This window comes from Saccostrea cucullata, unplaced genomic scaffold (assembly GCF_032062105.1).
Source record: "Saccostrea cucullata isolate Sc308-1 unplaced genomic scaffold, CSIRO_AGI_Scuc_v1 ctg1470, whole genome shotgun sequence".
NCBI lineage: Eukaryota > Metazoa > Mollusca > Bivalvia > Ostreida > Ostreidae > Saccostrea > Saccostrea cuccullata.
This window is the reverse complement of record NW_026920398.1, coordinates 101,862-122,183: the sequence shown is the minus strand read 5'-3', so window position 1 is coordinate 122,183 and position 20,322 is coordinate 101,862. Positions and strand designations below refer to the sequence as shown.

The following is a 20,322-nucleotide window of genomic DNA, read 5'->3' as shown; positions in this document are numbered from 1 at the left end:
ACCTGCAATGTATCTTTGTTTGTAAGGATTCTTATGAAGTTTCGGAATCCAATATATATAAGGTAGTTCAAATTCATTTTGGCTCTGTGGAATATTAAAAGTATTCAAAACTGACAGGTGATTTTGAAGAATTTCTTCCTTAGAAAGAGAAGTATGAGTATAAGTAGGATTACCAGGTATTTCCTAGACGTTCTTACGTCAAAAAAGCAGAAAAAATATATTTTACGATAGTTGGTGTGTGGTTTATATATTTAAAAAATAGACTATAAGGCATTATAGGGGGTTTTAAATTTCACGTGTTTGATCTTTCACAATATTCTATTGTTACTTGGAAGGCCTTTCACTCATTATATATTTCTATTTTTGAAAAAAAAACATTATCAATCAATAATAACATATCAGGAAGCTTACTTTAAGCAGCCGTTGATATTTTTAATCGTTAATATTTTATTAAAATAAATATTTGTGGGTTGTATGAGACAGGACTTTGTCAAGGAATTGTAACTTTATGAAATGTAGCATACACAATATAGCTAATAATAGTTCAAAATTCCTGTAAAAAGTTATGATTTTTCAAGAATCGTTGGTTCTTAGGCAAATGTACTTATAGATTCAAATAAACACACACACAAAAATATTGAAATGGACATATGTTCTAAATACACTGTTTGTTTTTAGCCAATTGCTCATATAAACGTGTTTCGTTTTCTTCAAGGTGTTCGTACAAATTAGGTTTATTTTCTCCCAACTGTTCGTAAAAACGAGTTTCGGCGTCACCCAGTTTTTGGTAAAAGTTCTCATTCATATGTGAATTGTTTTTTGGTATACTTTCCTCTAATTCGGTAATATTTGTATAAGTATAATCGTTTTCGTAGGCAGTTTGTTCACTGTTTTCATATACACCACCCATGTGTTTTCTCTCAGAGCTTTCTGCCGCAGTGTGATTTTTATTACAGGATACATCCGAATTGCCATTCCTGGTTTCCGATTTCTTGTACTTGCTGGATCTTCTTCATAGGACATAAATAAAAGAAATAATCAATATTTTAAAAGTTTTTTCAGTTAATTGTTAATAAAAATCCAATCAAATAGAGCTTCCGAAGGAAAAAATACATATTATTTTTAATTTCATGCGTATTTTTATTCTTTTTAAAATAATTAAAGTAATTATTTCATACAAACGCCATCTCCAAATCAAAAGAACCGTTACAATGACTGCCACTAAGACTGAAACAACAACAATAAATACAAAGCCCGGGACTGTAAACTGTTCAGATGTTGAGGTAACCACTAGGTCGCAATTTTGTTTGGAATTTAAGGCTTCATTGTTGTTTCTGTTGATTCCAAAACCTAAAAGTATTCCGTTTTAAAACCTATGTCAGATTCGATTCAGTGTTTATGAAAAATAGATATATTACGGAATCACATTATAAAGCTAACTTAAAGACAGCATGCAAACTTGTACATTTTTAGTTTTCACTAAATCGAAGGTGGTAAAAGAATTTTAAAGACTACATAAAAAATGTATTACAGCTCCAGCAGACACTTGTTGAATTGTAACAATATTGCCTCTTTTATCAATTACAACTATGTATTTTTAGGAGATTGTTCGATTCTACATCTTGATAAAACTAACATAAATGCACGATTCACCTTCTAATTATGACATTCTTGTAAGTCAGATATTAGTCATTTAAACAATTCACATATAAGTCAACGAACAGGAATTTGATGAACTCTTTCTATCTCTGATCCCAAAAACTCTTTCTATCTCCTATCCCAAAACTTCATACGGTAAAAAAAATCCGTACAAACAAAAGAAATATTACAGGATCAAGGAAATGCTCCTCCAATCCGCTATCTATACTCCTTAAAAAACTTAAACGTTCTGTTCTACAGTGATGATATCAAATACAGATTAGTTAGTAAAAAGTTAGTAACACCGGTATCTAAACGTTATATTTTTCTAAATATGATACATAAATTCAGAATAATGATATTTTCCCGCGTTTCGCTAGTATAGCGGGAAAATGTATTAATGACAAGATGTTTATACGCATGTTTTGTGGATTGGTCAGAGAGTGACCAATAGAAATTGATTTTGAGGTGTAGTAGAAAACTGGTTTTTAAAAGTTGGTCACTTCTAGCCGCCGACTTAAGCGTGCAACAGCTTAATTTTCTTAATTTATAGATAAGGGTATAAATCAATATATTTTTTGATAGGTAGGTTGTGAGGTCCGTCGCAACAAGTTTTGCATCCAGCGGCACTTGGCAACGGACACAGGTTTCTAGAGTTTTTTAAAAATTATTTTTATCTCTAGTTTTTCCTGGCCGGCCCTGATGCTTTTTTCATGTTTTTCACAAAGTATATTATAGAATATTATAATAGATGCAACAGTTTTGGGGAATTTTGATGTTTTTATTTCTCATACACAATGTTCTGTGTTATATATATGTATATTGATGTACTGTTTAGTGGAAACTGTCAATAAAATACGGCGTCCAGCGCACGCACGGCTGGCTGTCATGCATAGAATGTTGTTGTTTATGTTTGCATAGAAGTAATGGAGTGAATACTTTAAAAACTTTATTTTTTGATATCATAAAACACCTGCTTCCTGAAAAGAAATGGAGCTCAGAAATTTTCTTATTTTGTTATAACATGACCCTCTACACAAAAATTGAAAAAAAAAGTAATTTAAAGTTGATATTGAAAGAAAGCTTAGAATCCTCATTTACGTCATACATGTAAGATTCAATTACTTTTGATGAGGTTTCTATGAGTAATCGAACATTGTTATTTAATGGTTGACCAAGACTCAAGGCCAATATTAAGCAATATCAGATCAGTTTTTTCATATGTATCTCTTTTGAATGTCTTTGCCCTCAGTATTAAGTTCTAGTTTGCCCTTTGAAGGCATTCAACTGAATGTACAAGGGTAATCAAGGGAAAAAATGGAAAGAAGAAAGGAGAAGATGTAGGGTTGAACAAGCAATCATTGTTATTGAACCTGAGACGCCAGATTCACAAGTCAGGTGTCTCAGCTAACTAACCAAGCCACTATAAAGCAATAGATATGACACAACCATCTTAATGAATGTATTTTGCTTACAATCTGATAGTGTTGAATTCATTGTTGACTGTGTTGTTGTTCGCACTGATTCATTATTTGATGATGTTATAGTTGGCGTTGTAAGTATGTTTCTTGCTGATGTTTGAGTTGCAGTTTTTGTTGATGATAACGTCATGGTTACCGTTGTTATTTTTGTTGCTGTACCATAATTTGTCATTGTCATTGAATCTTTAAGTTGTGATGTCATAGTTGTCATAGTTGTGGTTTTTGGAAATGTGTGCGTAGTTGACTTTGTTGCACAATCTTGGATTGGTATTGTTGTCGTAGACATTGACTGTATTGTAGATGTTCGATTGCTGTAAACCTGTGCAAAACATTTACATTTTCATTCTACACTGCATTTGATATAGATTATAATCTATATCCTATTAGAGAAAATTTTTTTTAGTGTTAACATTTACGAGAGTTTATCCAAAAGTTCGTGGAATTTCTTGCTAAAATTTTATCATGATTTAACAAAAGCAAACAATAGGCATATTTATAAAACAGAGTCATAATGCAAAAATACTGGAAAATTTCACCACGTTCCAATTACCAATAAGGTCACAAGAGCTTTCTGAAAATGGATGGTTGTGAAACCAGGGGGAGACTTCGACGTAACGTCAAGTTAGGTATGTCACGTCACGTTATAGAATCATTTCACCCTAATATCAAATTCGAAAACGTAATTCTTCAAATGCTGCCCTTTTCTCCATTTTTTTTTCTCAAGAAAAGCCTGGGTATGCTCTCGCACCAATTTAAAAAAAAAAATTTAATATTTTTTAAAATAAATACACATCTCAGTTTAAGAATTGAAAGAATAAAGGTAATCTATTCTTTTCCTAAATCATTTTTAAAAGCGATATCATCTTTACAGAAAATTAGTGTATATTTACTAAAGCAGGTTGGTGCCACATTTTTCTAGCGGCCGCCAGAAAATTTCACCTTATTTATTCCTTTATCATATTTGCTAATCAAGCTATTACCAGTGAAGTTGATTTTTTTCGCTGGCTAAACCCCTTCCCCTTCCCTTTATAAACGAGGCTACGTCTTGGTATCGTTTCTTTTTTTTTTAATTACAAATTGTAAGGACATGACACATACTGACTTATCGACGTATTTTACCGTCATTTCTCGTTCATGACAAGGAGCACTCAGCGGGAGTGACCGGTTGACAGGGCATATTTACTCCTTCATGGCACCTGATCCCACCTTTTGGGGGTCCCTGTTTGATTTGCATCTCTTTTGTATAATTTAATGACATCTGAGCTTGAATACTGTTCGTTTTCTCCACATGTTTCACTGAGATATACATGTATTCATCGATTATTTGATATTTTAAAAATATACTTTTTGAATTTTTATTTATTTATGAAGCATACATTGTTTATCGGTGGTATGGAAGTTATAAATTCTCATGGTGTATAATCAATGGAATATACTATGCAACTAGATACTGACATATTACTAGATGTACATTTTATCAAAGTGACCATTCAACAATCAATCGATAAAATGAATTACATGCATGAGATTTTCCTTTGAAATTTTATTCTAAAAACATAAATGCAATAATGGAGACAAGGGTAAGAAATACTAGTGCTAGTCTCGATAGACGATGATACATAGAATTCTTAAATACCTGAATATCTGGTAGCTTTATATTGCTGAATATTTTACTTCCTTTACCGTTAGTTGTGCTGGTAATCAACTGCAGTGTAATACCCATTTCTAACATGCTCTAATGCCTAGATTATTGCCTTGTTAAAAATTGTCATTTTATAAACCTGCTTACAAATATTAGTTTCATATTTATCCCTTTCTTTAAAGGAATATCCCCTTATCACGATTTCACAGCGTCTATAAAACTTATTATTTGGAAAACGGCAATTTTCGCAATAAAGTGAGGAATTTATGGGAATATAAACAATCACAGAGAGATCACCCCCCCCCCCCCCAAAAAAAAAAATGTTGACCGTTTACAATGAGATTTTCAGCTGCGTAAGGTATTGTTAATTGCAGGTGAATCTCGGCTCTCCCGCCTATGTCTATGAAAAGTTGTGGAGTTAATACCTACAAGAACAATAATACACATTAAAACATCAGCAAGTTTAACAACAATCATGTTAAAAATTTAATGTTACATGTATATTCACGCGTATAAATGATTATTTTTGATAAAGACGATTTGTTAGTTTCTTAGATGTACTTATGATTTAGGTATTATTTAAATATTCTAATTGATGTACTGGGAATCTATAAATAATTGTTTTATTTCATCTTTGAAAACAGTACTACTGCACGTGTTTGTAATTTCTCTAAGTTGACATCTCTCTCTCTCTCTCTCCATTCAATGGTATCGATGCTATTACTTCATAATTGCCATCAGATTTATGGTCAAATCTTAGATTGGCGTTTCTTTGAATTTTATTCTTACTCAAATTGTTTCTTGTGTTATAAATTAATGTCATTGAGCTTTCCTCTAACTTTACCACAGTCTTTAGCTCGTTTCATTGGTTCATTTATGAAATGTGGGAGGAGTTGTCAAAGATGAGATGTGCGTGAGTTTGTTTGTAATTCACTCCCAGTTTCGGAAATTTTGTGTAAAAATGTTATTTTTAATTTTGTACTTTTAGAATAATTTCTAAGCTTTACCCAGGAATTATTATTTCAAAACAATATAATTATTACACTAAGTTGAACTAGAAAAAAACTACGAGTACATGTAGATTTGAGTTTGAACGGCAAATGATTATTATTTGGTCCAGCATATTTTTTTTTTATCTATTTCGACTATGCTGAATCCAAAGAAAAAAACCCTTTGGTCTTCTTGAAAATGGCGTTTAAAAATATCAAATGGCTAATATCCAAAATTGCCAACATCCAATTTTTCACATAATGTTACTTATTTATGACTTCAAAAAGGTCCATAGAGAATGCCCATGTTTTTTTCACATCTCTTTATACAATATTATAAATTGAATTAATACATGATGTATTTTTTTAAGAGAAAGAGGTAGAAAGAGGAATAAGGGAGATTGGAAGAAAAGAGAGAGAGAGAGAGAGAGAGAGAGAGAGAGAGAGAGGAGAGGGAGAGAGAGAGTTTAAGAAAAAAGTTGGTTCCAGTTGGTTCCATCTGTTCCACTTGGCATCAAATTTTTTTTCCACTATTTCTATAAGAGATAAATTTGTGTGTTTCGAAATAAAACTTCATTTTTGATATTGCAGCACATAAATTCAAAGGTTTCTTAGTACATCTTGATGTGTAAACATAATATTTCAGCCAAAGGATAATAGTGTTTTGAATATCAGTATAATTTAGTATAATTCTCAATGTAACCTAAAATAAAAGATCTCTTCGTTATATTGGTGACTAGACCAGTCTTATCTTCAAGAAAAAGTACAAATTCCTCTAGAAATGATTGTGTATATTCGCATTCCCATAAAAGGCGTTCTATCTCGACAATCTCAACAAGCACTTGACGTTACACATGGGCCTACAACCTATAACTTCTTAGGCGAGGGGTTATAATTTTTGTTATGTCATTAGTGCCTGTGGATGTTATATAATAGTTCTAAAATATTTTTATTTTAAAAAAATAAAGAATAATAAAAGAGGTGTTAAAATAGATTTTAATAAAAATAACAGAAAGGGAAAAATCATTAAGAAACCATGAATTTTTATTTGGTGCATTGGCGGGCAGGGTCTTCTTCAATTGAATCCTGCTTACAAAATAAACATGCTGTTTGGTATCAGTTTGAGTTTAACTTTTCATTGATAAAAATACTAATACTTTGATGGAATCATGGATTCATCGTTCATTAATTATTCTTAAATAGACTAGTGTTCTTGATTTATTGCACAAAAATCAATCAAGTGCATCAAAAAATAAAGAATTTGATCCATAACTTGACCCGTTTACGTCTTACGCGTAGACCGTGTATTACACGTTCTAAACTTATACCTACACGGCGGATTTTACGTCATGACGTTGAAGAACACAACAATTGATGACGTCACCCGTACAAGTTCGTCGGAAAAGTTGTAAGTAAACCTCTTTATTACTGCTAGGTTAAAGTGACAGTACGGCGCACCTCATCAAAACAAACTTGTTAAAGTTTTCCGATAAGATTTGGAATTTTGTCATGACTCATCAATGAATACACTTTCAGAAAATTGCAAATTTCACAAGTAAATAATTCTGATTATTTCATTAAAATTGATAACTATTTATGCTCCATGGACATCTAGTTCGCAAATTGTTCGGGATTCCACTTTTCATAAAACATTTTAGTACATGTTTCACACCTAGAACAAAGGGTACCAAATCACTTGGTACACCCATTGAAAAGACACTTTTTATTTCTCGTGTGAAACATGTACTAAATATGTTGTTAAACTTTTCTCTAGCCATCCGATTTGGCCCTCGTTTCGCTCGGCACCAAACTGGTACTCGAGAAAAGTTTACCAACATATACTTGGTAAGAGAGGGAAGCCTGGTAGGCTTGCTATATTAATAGAGTCGACAAAAAAAAAAGAAACTAAAAAAAGGACTTTAAAAGGCAAGTTTCCTGAAAAAAATTTAGTTAGGAGATTAATATAATCATTGGATGAAGAAGAAACAGGTTCTCGGTGATACTAACGATGGGCTCGCGAAAATTTTATTCTAAAGGGTTGTTTATATCATGGAAACATGCTTTCATTTTTGTATCGCCATGGGTTTCAAAACTCAACATTAAAATGCACTAATGACTCAAAATTTATTGCAATTTAGTGCATATTATAATGAAACTGCAGAAAAATGTATTGTTTAACATTTTGCTTTGATAACATAATTACTATGATTTGATGGATTTTCTTTTTTTTTTTTTGGACTCCAATGCACTTGTCATCAACATTTGTTCGTAATTCTGTCACATTTGTCTGAATGTTTTTGCTTTCCGAAAAAATCAATTGACAGAGCGGAGAGCTAATTAATGTGTCATCCATTGAACTGTAAATTTTTGGCGCTTGGCGCTTGGCGCTTGGCACCGGAGAGCTAATGTTTCATCTATTGAACTGTAAGGAATGTTTTGTTGTGAAAACAGTGAAACTCGGATAACAAACCAAAAAGGACGAAAATTAAAATTCGGATAAGAAACCAATGTAATTCAGACGGACAAAAAAACTTATTAACTCGGATAATTACCAGCGAAATTCAGAAGGATAAAACATTTAAACGCGGATAATAAACCTGTGAAATTCAGAAGGGTAAAACATTTAAACTCGGATAATACACCAGTGAAATTCAGAAGGGTAAAACATTTAAATTCGGATAATAAACCAGTGAAATTCAGAAGGGTAAAACATTTAAACTCGGATAATAAACCTGTGAAATTTAGAAGGGTAAAACATTTAAACTCGGATAATACACCAGTGAAATTCAGAAGGACGAAACATTTAAACTCAGATAACAAAATCGGTGTAGCTTTGATACATATTTAGTACGCAGAAGGAACTTAAATATTTAGCAATTTTATATCAAAGTGCACTTGCATAAAAAGATCAATAAACACAGTCAATAAAAATACGTTGCACAATTAACGACTATTTTGACAAATCTTTTTGCTTTTTAAAAGTCTTTTGACTTCTTTGATCAGAAATTTGATTCCATTTTATCTATCAATAATTCTGCAATTTCTGGTATTTGATATCTTTATATTCTTGAAATTCGCCTTCTTGTTCATTAATATCTTGATAGTTCTTAATCCGAGAGATCAACATATTGTCCATCATTACTCTCTGAGAGATCAATATATTGTCTATCCTTACTCTCCGCAGACTTAACATATTGTCTATCGTTACTTTTCTAGAGATCAACATATTGCCTGTCCATGTTCTCTACCACGCTCTGTCTGTCATCCATTCTCGCTGTAAGCTGATCATATTTGCCCTCCTCAAGATTTCTTGCACTTAAGTTGAGATGGTCATATTCATTTTCCTGAGTTATAATTGCACGTGCCTTCTTGCAAACTGATGAATAACATTTAATCCTGAAATGTCAACGTTAACACTATACATTTATTGGATGAGTTCGAAGGCAACATGCGTTTTGTCGGACCCAAGAATCAAACTGTTTGCCTGAGGCCAATGGGCCAATGGCAGACAGTTTGGTTCGAGGGTCCAACAAAACCCATTTTGCCCGAGAACTCTGTCAATAAATGTTTTGTTATATCTTTTATATCATTCTTTGACATACATGTATTTTGTACTGTATTCCGTGATGTAACATCAGGTCTGTCACTGTTTAACAACAACGAATAAGAATGAGATTAAGCTCCGCCTAATCCAACGTCTCACTCAGCGGTCCAGCATCGATTTTTTTTTTTGCCCACTCAGCAAAACATAAAAAATGTTGGACTTTTTTCATATAGATTTGTATAGGAACAAAGTTTTAAAGGTATAACAAATATATTTAAGGAAAGTTTTAAAGTTTGGTGTGAGTTATTGGTGTGTGAATCACACAGACTTGTCACGCAAGCGCTTCATGAAAAATATGCCTACGTGAAAGTCTGTGTGATTCACACACAAATAATTAACACTTAACTAAAAAAATTCCTTATATTTACATTTTACAAATTTTGAAGCAAGTAAAATATTCTTAATATTTGAATTTCTCGCTGCCCTATTTTGTTGCATTTTTACTAACGTCACTACAGCCTTATTGTGACGTCATGTTAACACACGTTTCCCCGTGTATATTTACATGGTATACATGGAAAATGGTATTCAAATCAATTTCACAGTTGGCTTAGTAGAAAAACCGAGCGAACGTTAACATATTGTAGATTGGCAAATATTCACGATGGTTTTAATTTCGCTATGTTCGCGATTTATTAATTTTCTGCAAAATTAAACCCATCGTAAATTTTATTATTTGTTTTTAAAGCGTTTAAATGCTTTTACAAAATTTTGAATTAATTTCTTGCAGCGTGAAATTAAAACCATCGCAATTGGTACTTTTTGAGATATCGTGAAATTTAAACACCGTGGAATTAAATTGACTTACAGCATTCAAATACATGTAATGCTTTATAGTTATAGTGGATGAAAAGCATTCAACTTAACGACGATCGATCCTGATATTTAAAGTCTTAAACTTATTTTGCCAAGTATATTTTTAGTTTTTACATACATAGCTTAACTAAAATTCAAGTCAGAAAATAGGGGTCAATACGCTTCTTTTGGCGCTACAGTTAATGCTCAATTTTTCCTCGGATTTTCAGAATATATTGACTATATTTGTCACACTTTGTTGATATAATTCATGAGAAATAATTTAATAGATATTTCAGAACCAGCATAAGACATTTCACTGCAAAAAGCAGCTTTGTGTGCAACCAGGATGGAAAAATAGGAATCCAAAATTAAAAGTACTGTTATAGTTCAAAATGGAAAAACTGATCATTTTCGTCTAAATACCTTCCGCACAAAATATAGTCCCTAGCTTAATTCTACTTGAATGGAATTTAATCGCGGTTTTTCTATTGGAAATAGTTAAATTTGCACTGTAGAATTCAAATTTAATGTTAGAACTTAAAAATGATGCAGAATTTTATAAATAAAGGACCTGACCAAAATACGCTCAAAATCACAGGATCGAATGTCCTTAAGACAGAAGAGTAACTTTACCAATATTTAAATGATCAAGTGGTGCAAAAATAAACTAGACACGTGCTAAGTAAATATTTTGTATATAATATTTATATCGCTGATTAATTGTGGATGTAATTTGTCAAAATCAGATGTTAACCTACCTAGGCACCCGATCCCACCTCTGAAATTGTGGCTGGTCTGTTGTTTTATGTCACATTCAATGATAAGTACATGTATTCTTTGTAGATTTGCTAGAGAGATCGGTTACACTTCGCTATCTTTACTATCTTTGTTATTGTTATAATTATTTAGAAATGTTATAAAGAACAAAATTCTACAGTAGTCTAATGTGACTAGATTTAAGTCGAATCAGGTAAAATTCATTTATCACCTGATAAGAATCCCAGTCAAAATGACCACCACCGGTATTGAAGGAATTAAAACCAAAGGTACAATAGGCACTGTATTTACACTACCTGGAAATTAAAAAGAAATAAATGATGTACTAAAAATGTCATGTTGGATAAGCGTGTATATCAATATACCTACGTTGTATTTTCTACTGGAAATAAAACAAATTGCTTACTGTAAACCAACTTTCATTCGCGACGACTTTATTTCGCGATTTACAAGGGATAAACTGGTTTGCGACATTTTATGTTCTCGATTAACATTTATAAATCTGTTTTTATTAAGGACCGTTTTGTGGCGAGAAATATTCGCGATGACCAGGCTCTCTTGAACTTCTCGAAAATTTCTCGGACGCGAATAAAAGTTGATTTACAGTATTTGTACTAATGCTGCTCCTCTCAATGACACTCAGTCAGTGCAAGACTTCATTGCAATACATTTTGGGTCATATTTTTTTTATTGGAAAAAGAGAGGGGAAATACATTACCATTTTTTATTTCTTTGAAAGGAATCATACTAGGATGATAAAATATCGTTATTGTCTTAAACTCCTATATATATTTATTCCTTTATTTTTCTTACCACTTGACACATCACCAGGCACTGTTGCGATACGGGTGGTCGTATCAGAAACATCAGCGGGTAGTGATATGTTCCGAGCATGACCTTGGCCAGTTGTTACAGAACCAGCACTAGACGGTGTTGCGACCTTTTTAGTTGTAACTGAATTAGCACCAGGTATCGCTGCACATTTGAGGGTTGTTTCAGAATCAGCACCAGGAAATGTTGCGATCTGATCAGTTGTTACTGAATCAGCAGCAGACAGTGTTGCGTTTTGATAAGTTGTTACAGAACTAGCTCCAGACAGTGTTGCTTTCTCGTCAGTTGTAACAGAACCAACACCAGACAGTGTTGTATTCTGATGAGTTGTAGAATTAGCACTTGGTAGTGTTGCGATCGGGACGGTTTTTTCAGATTTAGCAGTGGGTAGTGTAGCGATAGGATTACTTGTTACAAATTTAGTACTACTAGATGATGTTGCGATATTTCCAGCTGTTACAGTTGTCGTGATATCTTCTGCCTTTGATGATTGACATGTGGGATCTACTTCTCCTAGAAATCAATTTTAATGCCAAAAAATATATATCCCAACTAAAAAAATATACTTTTTGAAGTTAGATTTTCATAACGATTGATATACACATAGGTGCATGTTTAATTCATTTTGTGTATTTGTTTTATATATTTGTATATGGCCTTATACATCAGTTTATTCAACTAACTAAAGAAATCCGCGTTTTTAGAGACCAGAAGAGTTTATGCAATGCATGTAGTAAATGTTCTTCGTCCGTCTGTCTGCTTATAAACAATGTTTCAAAACTCTACACCTCTTAAGTTTTGGTCTGATTCAAAATAACTTGGCACACAAGTAAACTGCACTAAATTATAGTTGTATATATCAATTTCTGATAAGTGTTATTGTCGTTTGTAGCATTAAAGATATACAAATATAAAATGTATTGTCGATTAGAAAGTATTGATGAAACAGATGTAGGGATATTATTCTAATTAAAATCTTGTATTTTGAATTATTCTGAAATATTACACACTATGGGAGATACAGAATACTCTTTATATTTTTAAAATCTATTGAAAAAATGTAATTGTTTAATATGTCTTTGAGGGGGACCAGGCCCTCAGGACGAACGCAAGAAGGGGGTTAAAATAAGGGACTCTGAGATGGTGTAAGGCTTACCTCCCTTCTAGATGTTATAATTAAAACTATTACAGAAATATGTTGCAAACTGATATAATATTGTAAAATACCACTACATTATTTTTAACTATACAGAATTTGTAAGTCTTAAAATGTATGGCCTTTATTTTTTTCCTTCAAATATTTTCTCTAGAGGCATTAGATATGTAATCATTGTACTTATATATATATACATGTATGTTAAATATTTTTCCAAAATAGATACTGTAAAAATCCTAACACTTTCAAATTTTATACAATAATGAACAGTAATAATGTAGAAATACAAAAATCATTGTCAAAATTTATCAATTTTTTAAACTGTCTGTCCTTCTTGACTCCTCCATGTGATTTATAGTATAGATAACTGACTATATGTTTATTTCATTCTTATTTTGCTTTATATACTTGTCTATTTTTTACCCTTGACTGTAATTTTTGTTTGTATATATGTACCTCTTGTACCAGTGATCTGGTTTTGAGTGAATAAAGAATTGAATTTGAAAAGAAAAAGAAAAAAAAATTGTCGTGGTTACTAAAAGTAGAAAATGCTGTAAAATACTTTCAAAATGCTACTTATCCTACAGTTTTAGACTGATTTCAATATAATTTGGCACACAAGTAGACTACACTAAGATACATAGCTGTCCTTATCGGTTGTTGATCTCGATAAACTGTGTTGCCAAAGTTACAAGAAATCCAAATTTTCATGATATACTTTCAAAATGCTACCGCTCTTACAGTTTTGGTCTGATTTCAGTGTAAATTGGCAGCCATGTAGACTACACTTAGATACATAATTTAATGTATCGGTTTTTGATTTCGATGAACGGTATTGCTGAAATTACTATAAAAGCAATTTCTGTGAAATGCTTTCAAAATGCATTTCCTAGTACAGTTTTAATATGATTCCAATAAAATGTGGAAGACAAGTAGACTACATCAAGTTATAAAATTGTCTTTTTTAAAGATTTTAGATGAATGATGTTTCCATGGATACTGAAATTGATAAAATAAAATATGTATTCTTGATGCAATGTTGCCACTAAAAGAGGCTTTATCAAGGATCATTACTCTATTTATTGCTACCGTTCACGGTAGCTCAGTCGGTAGAGCGCTCGCTCCGTGATCGGGAGGTCGTGAATTCGTATCTCGGCCGCGACTGACCTAGTCGTTAAAATGGGTAGCAACTGTTCCTTCGTCATGCGCTCGGCACTTTTAAGTGAAAGTTGCGGGTCCTTTGGATGAGACCTTAAAAACCGAGGCCCCGTGTCAGCGGCAGGCGTTGGCACGATAAAGATCCCTCACTGCTCAATGGCCCTGAGTGCCGAGTAAAGGTTAAAATTTGAAGCCCTTCACCGGCATACGGTGACGTCTCCTTATGAGTGAAAAAATCTCGAGAGGAACGTTAAACAATAAACAATCAATCAATCAATCTATTTATTGCTATTGCAACGTTTCAGATCTTAACTGCTTCTTTTTCTTTCTCTTTGTTATAAGTATATACCAGTAAAGCTACAGTCTCGACATTTGGTTTTTACTGTGTTGTTTATGTAATACATAATGTTTTACACAACAGTAAAAGCAATAAGTAGATGAAATCCGCCTTGATTCACATTGTTGTAGTTATACTTACCAAAACAGTATCTCTCTGGACAGGCATCTAGAGCCGAAAGGCAATATGCTCTGAATGAACCACAGTTTCGAATTCTTATTATGACTTTATTAGTACAAGTGTGCGAAAAACCAACTTCGCAAACGGTCACAATTTTTTTCTTCCTCATCTCCCAATGGAATAGTTCCTATTGATAGAAAGAAAATTTTGAAGAATTACAGAAATTACAGTTTCACTGATTTATTAGAACTTTAGATCAAAATTCAACACTATCATTTGTAGAAAAATATATTAAGATCGGTGGCAGATTTGAAAAATATTGATAATTAAAACCTTTATCGCTATTTTATCATATCCGAGCAATATCAATACTACATCTTAAGTACGTACCATCAAATGTTAAAACATGTCTTGAGAAATATTTTTTTTAATTTGCTTGAGGTAGGGGAATTTAAAGTATTACAGAGATTCACATAATCTGCTAATATTACATCCACATCATTTAGCTTGTTTTGATTTTCAAACAATAAATGACTGAAAATATTCTCTCTAGAAATATAATTAAAATAAAGATGATAAATCTTTAATACCGTGAAAATAACGTATTTCATCGTTCTTCTTTTTTTTCTTCAAAAGTCCAATTTTACACAAGAGAAACATGAATGCGTTTGTGCAATGTGCTTTAAACTAAACATTTTTTATATTCTTTGGCTGATGCATTGCTAATATTTACTGATACAATATGTTCCTTATTTTATTTATTGAATGACATTTTTATACAAATAATCAGATCATTTATACTTTTAGTAAACGGAACATTCCTTAAGTCAAAACGAGGGGATCACTTTTCTATGGCATCTGATTCTATCTCTGATTATCCTACGCATCCTAGTTTTCTTTTAATCCATTTTGTATTACTTGCAATGACTTTTAATCATGATTTCAATATACTATAGCCCTGTTTTCATAAGGAAACAAACAACTATGGTAAATGCACGAAGGGCACATCTAAGATTTTTGACAGAATTAAAATTAATAAGAAATAGGACTGTCTTCATAATGACATGAAAAGAGTCATGTCTGTAAATGGTAAAGATTAATAGTGTTCAATGACAGACAATTTCCAGTTAAGCTTGGACTTTCAGTAAGGTGTGGCAATCTCGACGTTACTTCATTATACTGAAATATACACAACTTTCTTTCACTGTTGAAATATACATAGGATTGAAATTTGGCCAAATGTCAAACAGTGTACAAATAGCCAATTGAAAGTTCTCGTACGGCAGAGAGGCAGGGCTGAAGTCGGATAATCCGAACAAATTAAAGTTCCTGATGTTATTCAATGTTTTAACCATTGACAATCTATTCGCTATTTGACAGACGCTTATTACAATGCGCCTAGAATGCCACCCATTACTGAAAGTCCAAGCTTACCTGAGAATTGTAATAAATCTAGAAAGAAAGAACAATGAACTGGGCAAAATACAGATCCTCGAAAATCCCCGAGGTGGGATCAGATAACTATGAGAAGTAAAAACCCCCTATTGTCCGAGCCTGTCGTCATGAGATCAGTATTTTGAGCTCTCTGGACGGGAATCTAGAGCCAAACGACAATGTGCTTTGAATAAACCACAGTTTCGAATTCTTATTGTGACTTTATTAACAAGTGTGCGAGAAACCAACTTTAGATATTTTTTTTTATAATGTTCTCAAAACGAAAACGAAATAATTCGTGATCAAACTTTATAAAGAAGCAATGCCCTAAGACACAGGGGTCTGTAACATACTGTATTTGATTTTATGTAATCACTTTATGTATACAAAAAGAGAAAGGGAAACAACGTCAGCTCGAATTTACACGGGGTCGATCTCGGAAATGACTCGTGTTTTCAATAAAATACCTTGCAATTAGTGAAATAACGTCTGGGATCATTCAGTAATAATCACCCTTTAATAAAAATACCATTGAGGTCATTTAAGAATCATGTAAGTTGTGTTTTGCAGATCCGATATCCTGTCATGCAAGTGATGTAGTTTTAGTCGTCCACTAAATTCGCTAAACATTGCATCCAATATTTAACGCGAGATGTGATTGGTGAATGGTGCCTTCCTAGAACAGATCTGACCAATCACGCTCCGCCTTTTACCAATCATGGGTTTTCCCAAAATGTCGTCTGTTCTGGGCTCGAGCCTCTCTGTGAACGAAAAAGCTACCGTATTTATTCAAATCGGAGATGTTGTACCTTTTAATTGCAATTAACGAAAGAAAAAAATGATTTTCGTGAACGCTGGACCTTTACTTTGTGTTTTCAAATCCCCGGAAAGACTTCAAAACTGGAGAAAATGTGCGAATTTTGCCTCGTTTTAGTGGACGACTTAAAGTACATCGACTAACACAACGGGATATCGAATTAGTATTACTCAACTTAAACGCTATAAAAAGTAACGAGGTTTCTGTTTTATTGAAGAATATTCATTGTAGTATGATTTCTAGTTATAATTTAATTGGTTACATTCTTTTTTCTATGAGATACGAAATATTTCCGAGATCGAACCTGTGTAAATTCAGGCTGCCATTGTTTCCCTTTCCTTTTTTGTATATATATAGTGATTATGTAAAATAAAAAACAGTATGTTACCGGCCCCTGTGCCCTAAGACAATATTTAATACAAGTCAGACAAAATGCAAACCAACTTACTCTTGTTTTACAAACAAGGTCATTACATATTTAACAAACGTAGAATAAGTAGTGTATTATCTTAATATCTGAGGATACGTTCAATATATATACAGTTCAAATTATAAATTCAGAATACATCAAAATATTCCAGAAATCAAATCAGTATTTGCATTTAGCTGATATGTTCTTGTGTATAAATTTACCGTTTAACCAGTATGGATACAACGCTCCACAGCTTCCTAAGGCGGGGGGATAAGTGACCAGGTCAAAGTCAAATCGGTACCATCCGAGGGTGATATAGCGATCACAGTAATTTTCGGTTCCATTGTATCGACAGTTTACTGCTCTATGTTTGGGCTCAAATAGTGTTGCTGCAGTTGCACTTTCGCAAGGTTCTAAAATTAGAACAAAAATATAAAGATTGAAGTAAAGAAGTACAGTAATTGCTATATTATGCTCTAAAATGTACAGGTTTTCTTTAAGTTTAGAAAATGTATTAAATATCATAACATTATGAGTGAGTTTCCATATTTTTCGGTTTTACGTATAAAACTTATTGATAAGAAGTATTGCGCTCATGTTAATACTTATAAGTTTGAGAAAATTACGTCCATCACAAATTTGGGACTCGCTGTTAAAGCTTTCTTTGTTTGCTAAAAAGAAACTGGCCTGCTTTCAGTAATTATTTTCTTATTTCAAACTACTCTTCCTTTCTTGACTTTTTATTCTGTACATGTATATATGTAAATATGTTCCTGTACCTCATATACCATTGTTGTGTCGGAGAGTAAATATAAAAACCGTTAAAAGTTGTGAACAAATGCGGTATGAAGAAAAGGAAGACCATCTTCAATAACATGATATCATTTGTTATTTTCAGACTAAAATCGCCAATTGACTTATTCTAAAGAAAATGGTCCGTAATAAAACAGTCCTATGCTCTATGCTTTGAGAAATGTTTTGCTGAATCTTTGAAAAATTACATTGTTTTAAAATGTGTCGGCAAATGTATATACTCTATATTGCCTCAAAGAAAATTTTTAATTAAGATATAGTTTTGATATGGTCTATTGCTTAGAATTTAAACAATCATAAAAAGTAAGACTTAAAAGTAGTTTATCAACAAAAAAAAAAAAAAAAAAAAAACGAAAAAAAAGAGAAGAACAGAATCAGATTCAAATTTTGACCGTACAACTATATTTCAGAACAAAATACCACCAACAAACATTTCTGTATCACAAAAACGTATCTAAAAATAATTGTATATACATGTATTAATCATAATTATCATTTACGCACATGTACAATTCGTTCTAAAACAAACTTAAATCTGTAGATTTCAATCCTCCAATATATTTCTAACCAATATAAGTTATGTTTCCCCGTTCTTTGTAGACGGTGGTTGATCTTGAATAGTAAACTTCCTCAAAAGTACTTTTGGGAATCGATGAAAATAGCTCACCAAAACTCAGAGGAGGAAAAACAAAAAGAAAAACTCACTTTCTGAAATGCAGTATTGGAGACTTTGTCCATCTAGAAAAAAGAATTGTATATCTTTGGAGAATTTAGTTTATTTAGTTAAAAGGTACGAAATTTGAAAATAATAAGACATAGGGAAAAAAATAAAATTTATTATAAGTATTGACTTGTGAAATTACAATTTTATGAAACTGCTTATAAAAAGGCTCGTAATATTTTATTAAAAAAATATTTTTTCTTATACAAGTACTAGAAAAGAAATTGCTATTTTAAAAATGCTAGTTATCTTTGACGCATCGTAAGAATGTAGTGTTAATTGTTACCAGAAAAGGCATCAAACCACGGAAAACAGACAATAATAGTATTCATTAGCATCCCATATACAAACATCATCTGAAACACATTGTAAAATTAATCAGGTTTGTCAACTACGAATTTATATGGACATGTTTAATATTACTGCGTTACACATGTTTGAAGTTATATTTTTAGTTCCTGTTTAAAAAAGATAATACTTTTCTAAATTTAAGCTTAACAGTATTAAAATGATTTTTACCTTGACTGTATTTTTAAGGAAAGCGTCATATACCCAGTAGTTGACTTAGATTGGAAGTGCGATCGCTATCAGTATTTTCAACATGTACATGTAAGTAAAACCACACATTTAATTGAACAGTATGACGTGTACTGAATAAGACTTTTCCTCTAAAAATACTTTAGCGTTCAATGAGTTTTTTTCCTATTCAGGCATAATTCAAATTGTACACACTATCATGCAAAGGAAAAATTAGGCAAAATTTTTAGCATTACAATTTCAAAAAGAAGTATAATAATCTCTGAAAGATAGAATGTGCATTATTCTGTTCAAATCAAATATATATTCTAAATAAAAATATGTTTTCCACTAGTGTATTTCTTGGTGAAATCCGATTTATTTACATGTGCATGTGTATTCCTGATATTCTTTTTTTTGAAAAAGCATTTGTTGTTTAATAATGGTGTGTTAAATTGTTCATTCCTATGCAACCTTTGCTCGTTGTTTTTCTTTTAAAAATGATATAGTAATTTGGAAAAATATAAATATATATCGCTCACCTCTCTCATTCATACACCGTTGGGTATATGGCTGGTTGGAGGTCGATTATGTTGAGTCACAAAACCGTCAATTATATGCATTGAGGCTGCAATTCAAGTTTTGAAAGTTACCTATTCATTTTATCTTTAATTTCATATTTCGAATATTGGATTAAAATATAGATTCTTATATTGCTCCGCTTGAATTTACCTATAGTTCAGTACATGTAATATCTTTAGTTATCGATTTCATTGTTGTCGAATTTTTTTCACCCTAAGAAAAATATGTTTCAATGTGACTGCTTTTGTTATATAAATAATTATACACATGTTTTTGATCAGTTGGTCTTTAATTGAGGACCTTGTAAAGAGAATTGATGGCACTGAACGATATTGACGAAAACTTGCTATCAATAGAAGCAAAAAGACCATCTGTAACCCTTCTGTTCGAGAGATTTTAAAGTAAAAGCTTTCTTTTTTATCACTACAATATCAGTGACCTCAAACACTATCTCCAATAGATACTCACTAAACATAAGGAATCTACTTTAAGTGTT

General features: G+C 32.0%; 3 protein-coding genes across 5 annotated transcripts in view; all 3 read right to left on the bottom strand.

Annotated features, from left to right (window-relative positions):
• Positions 1-20,319, bottom strand: part of LOC134248300 (uncharacterized) — a 37,037-nt gene extending 16,718 nt beyond the window's left edge. Inside the window, exons 1-4 of one of the 3 annotated variants that reach the window (XM_062730723.1) lie at positions 19,248-20,319; positions 19,015-19,084; positions 18,713-18,745; positions 17,416-17,607 (exon numbers count right to left, since the gene is read on the bottom strand). In XM_062730723.1, the coding sequence (XP_062586707.1) occupies positions 17,416-17,607; positions 18,713-18,745; positions 19,015-19,084 (295 nt within the window). In that variant the 5' untranslated portion in view covers positions 19,248-20,319. The remainder of the gene's footprint in view (positions 1-17,415; positions 17,608-18,712; positions 18,746-19,014; positions 19,085-19,247) is intronic. The other 2 variants (XM_062730731.1, XM_062730718.1) reach the window with 2 other exon arrangements.
• LOC134248264 (uncharacterized) lies at positions 235-4,845 on the bottom strand. The gene is made up of 4 exons (XM_062730683.1): positions 4,756-4,845; positions 3,114-3,438; positions 1,179-1,350; positions 235-1,010 (listed from the first exon to the last, which is right to left on the bottom strand). Exons 1-4 carry the CDS (start codon positions 4,840-4,842, stop codon positions 656-658), a joined length of 939 nt encoding a protein of 312 aa, XP_062586667.1. The 5' UTR covers positions 4,843-4,845; the 3' UTR covers positions 235-655.
• LOC134248343 (uncharacterized) lies at positions 8,723-14,711 on the bottom strand. The gene is made up of 4 exons (XM_062730753.1): positions 14,553-14,711; positions 11,743-12,273; positions 11,141-11,225; positions 8,723-9,146 (listed from the first exon to the last, which is right to left on the bottom strand). The coding sequence occupies exons 1-4, from the start codon at positions 14,698-14,700 to the stop codon at positions 8,963-8,965; spliced, it is 948 nt and encodes a 315-aa protein (XP_062586737.1). The 5' UTR covers positions 14,701-14,711; the 3' UTR covers positions 8,723-8,962.
• Positions 20,320-20,322: the final 3 nt, after the last annotated feature.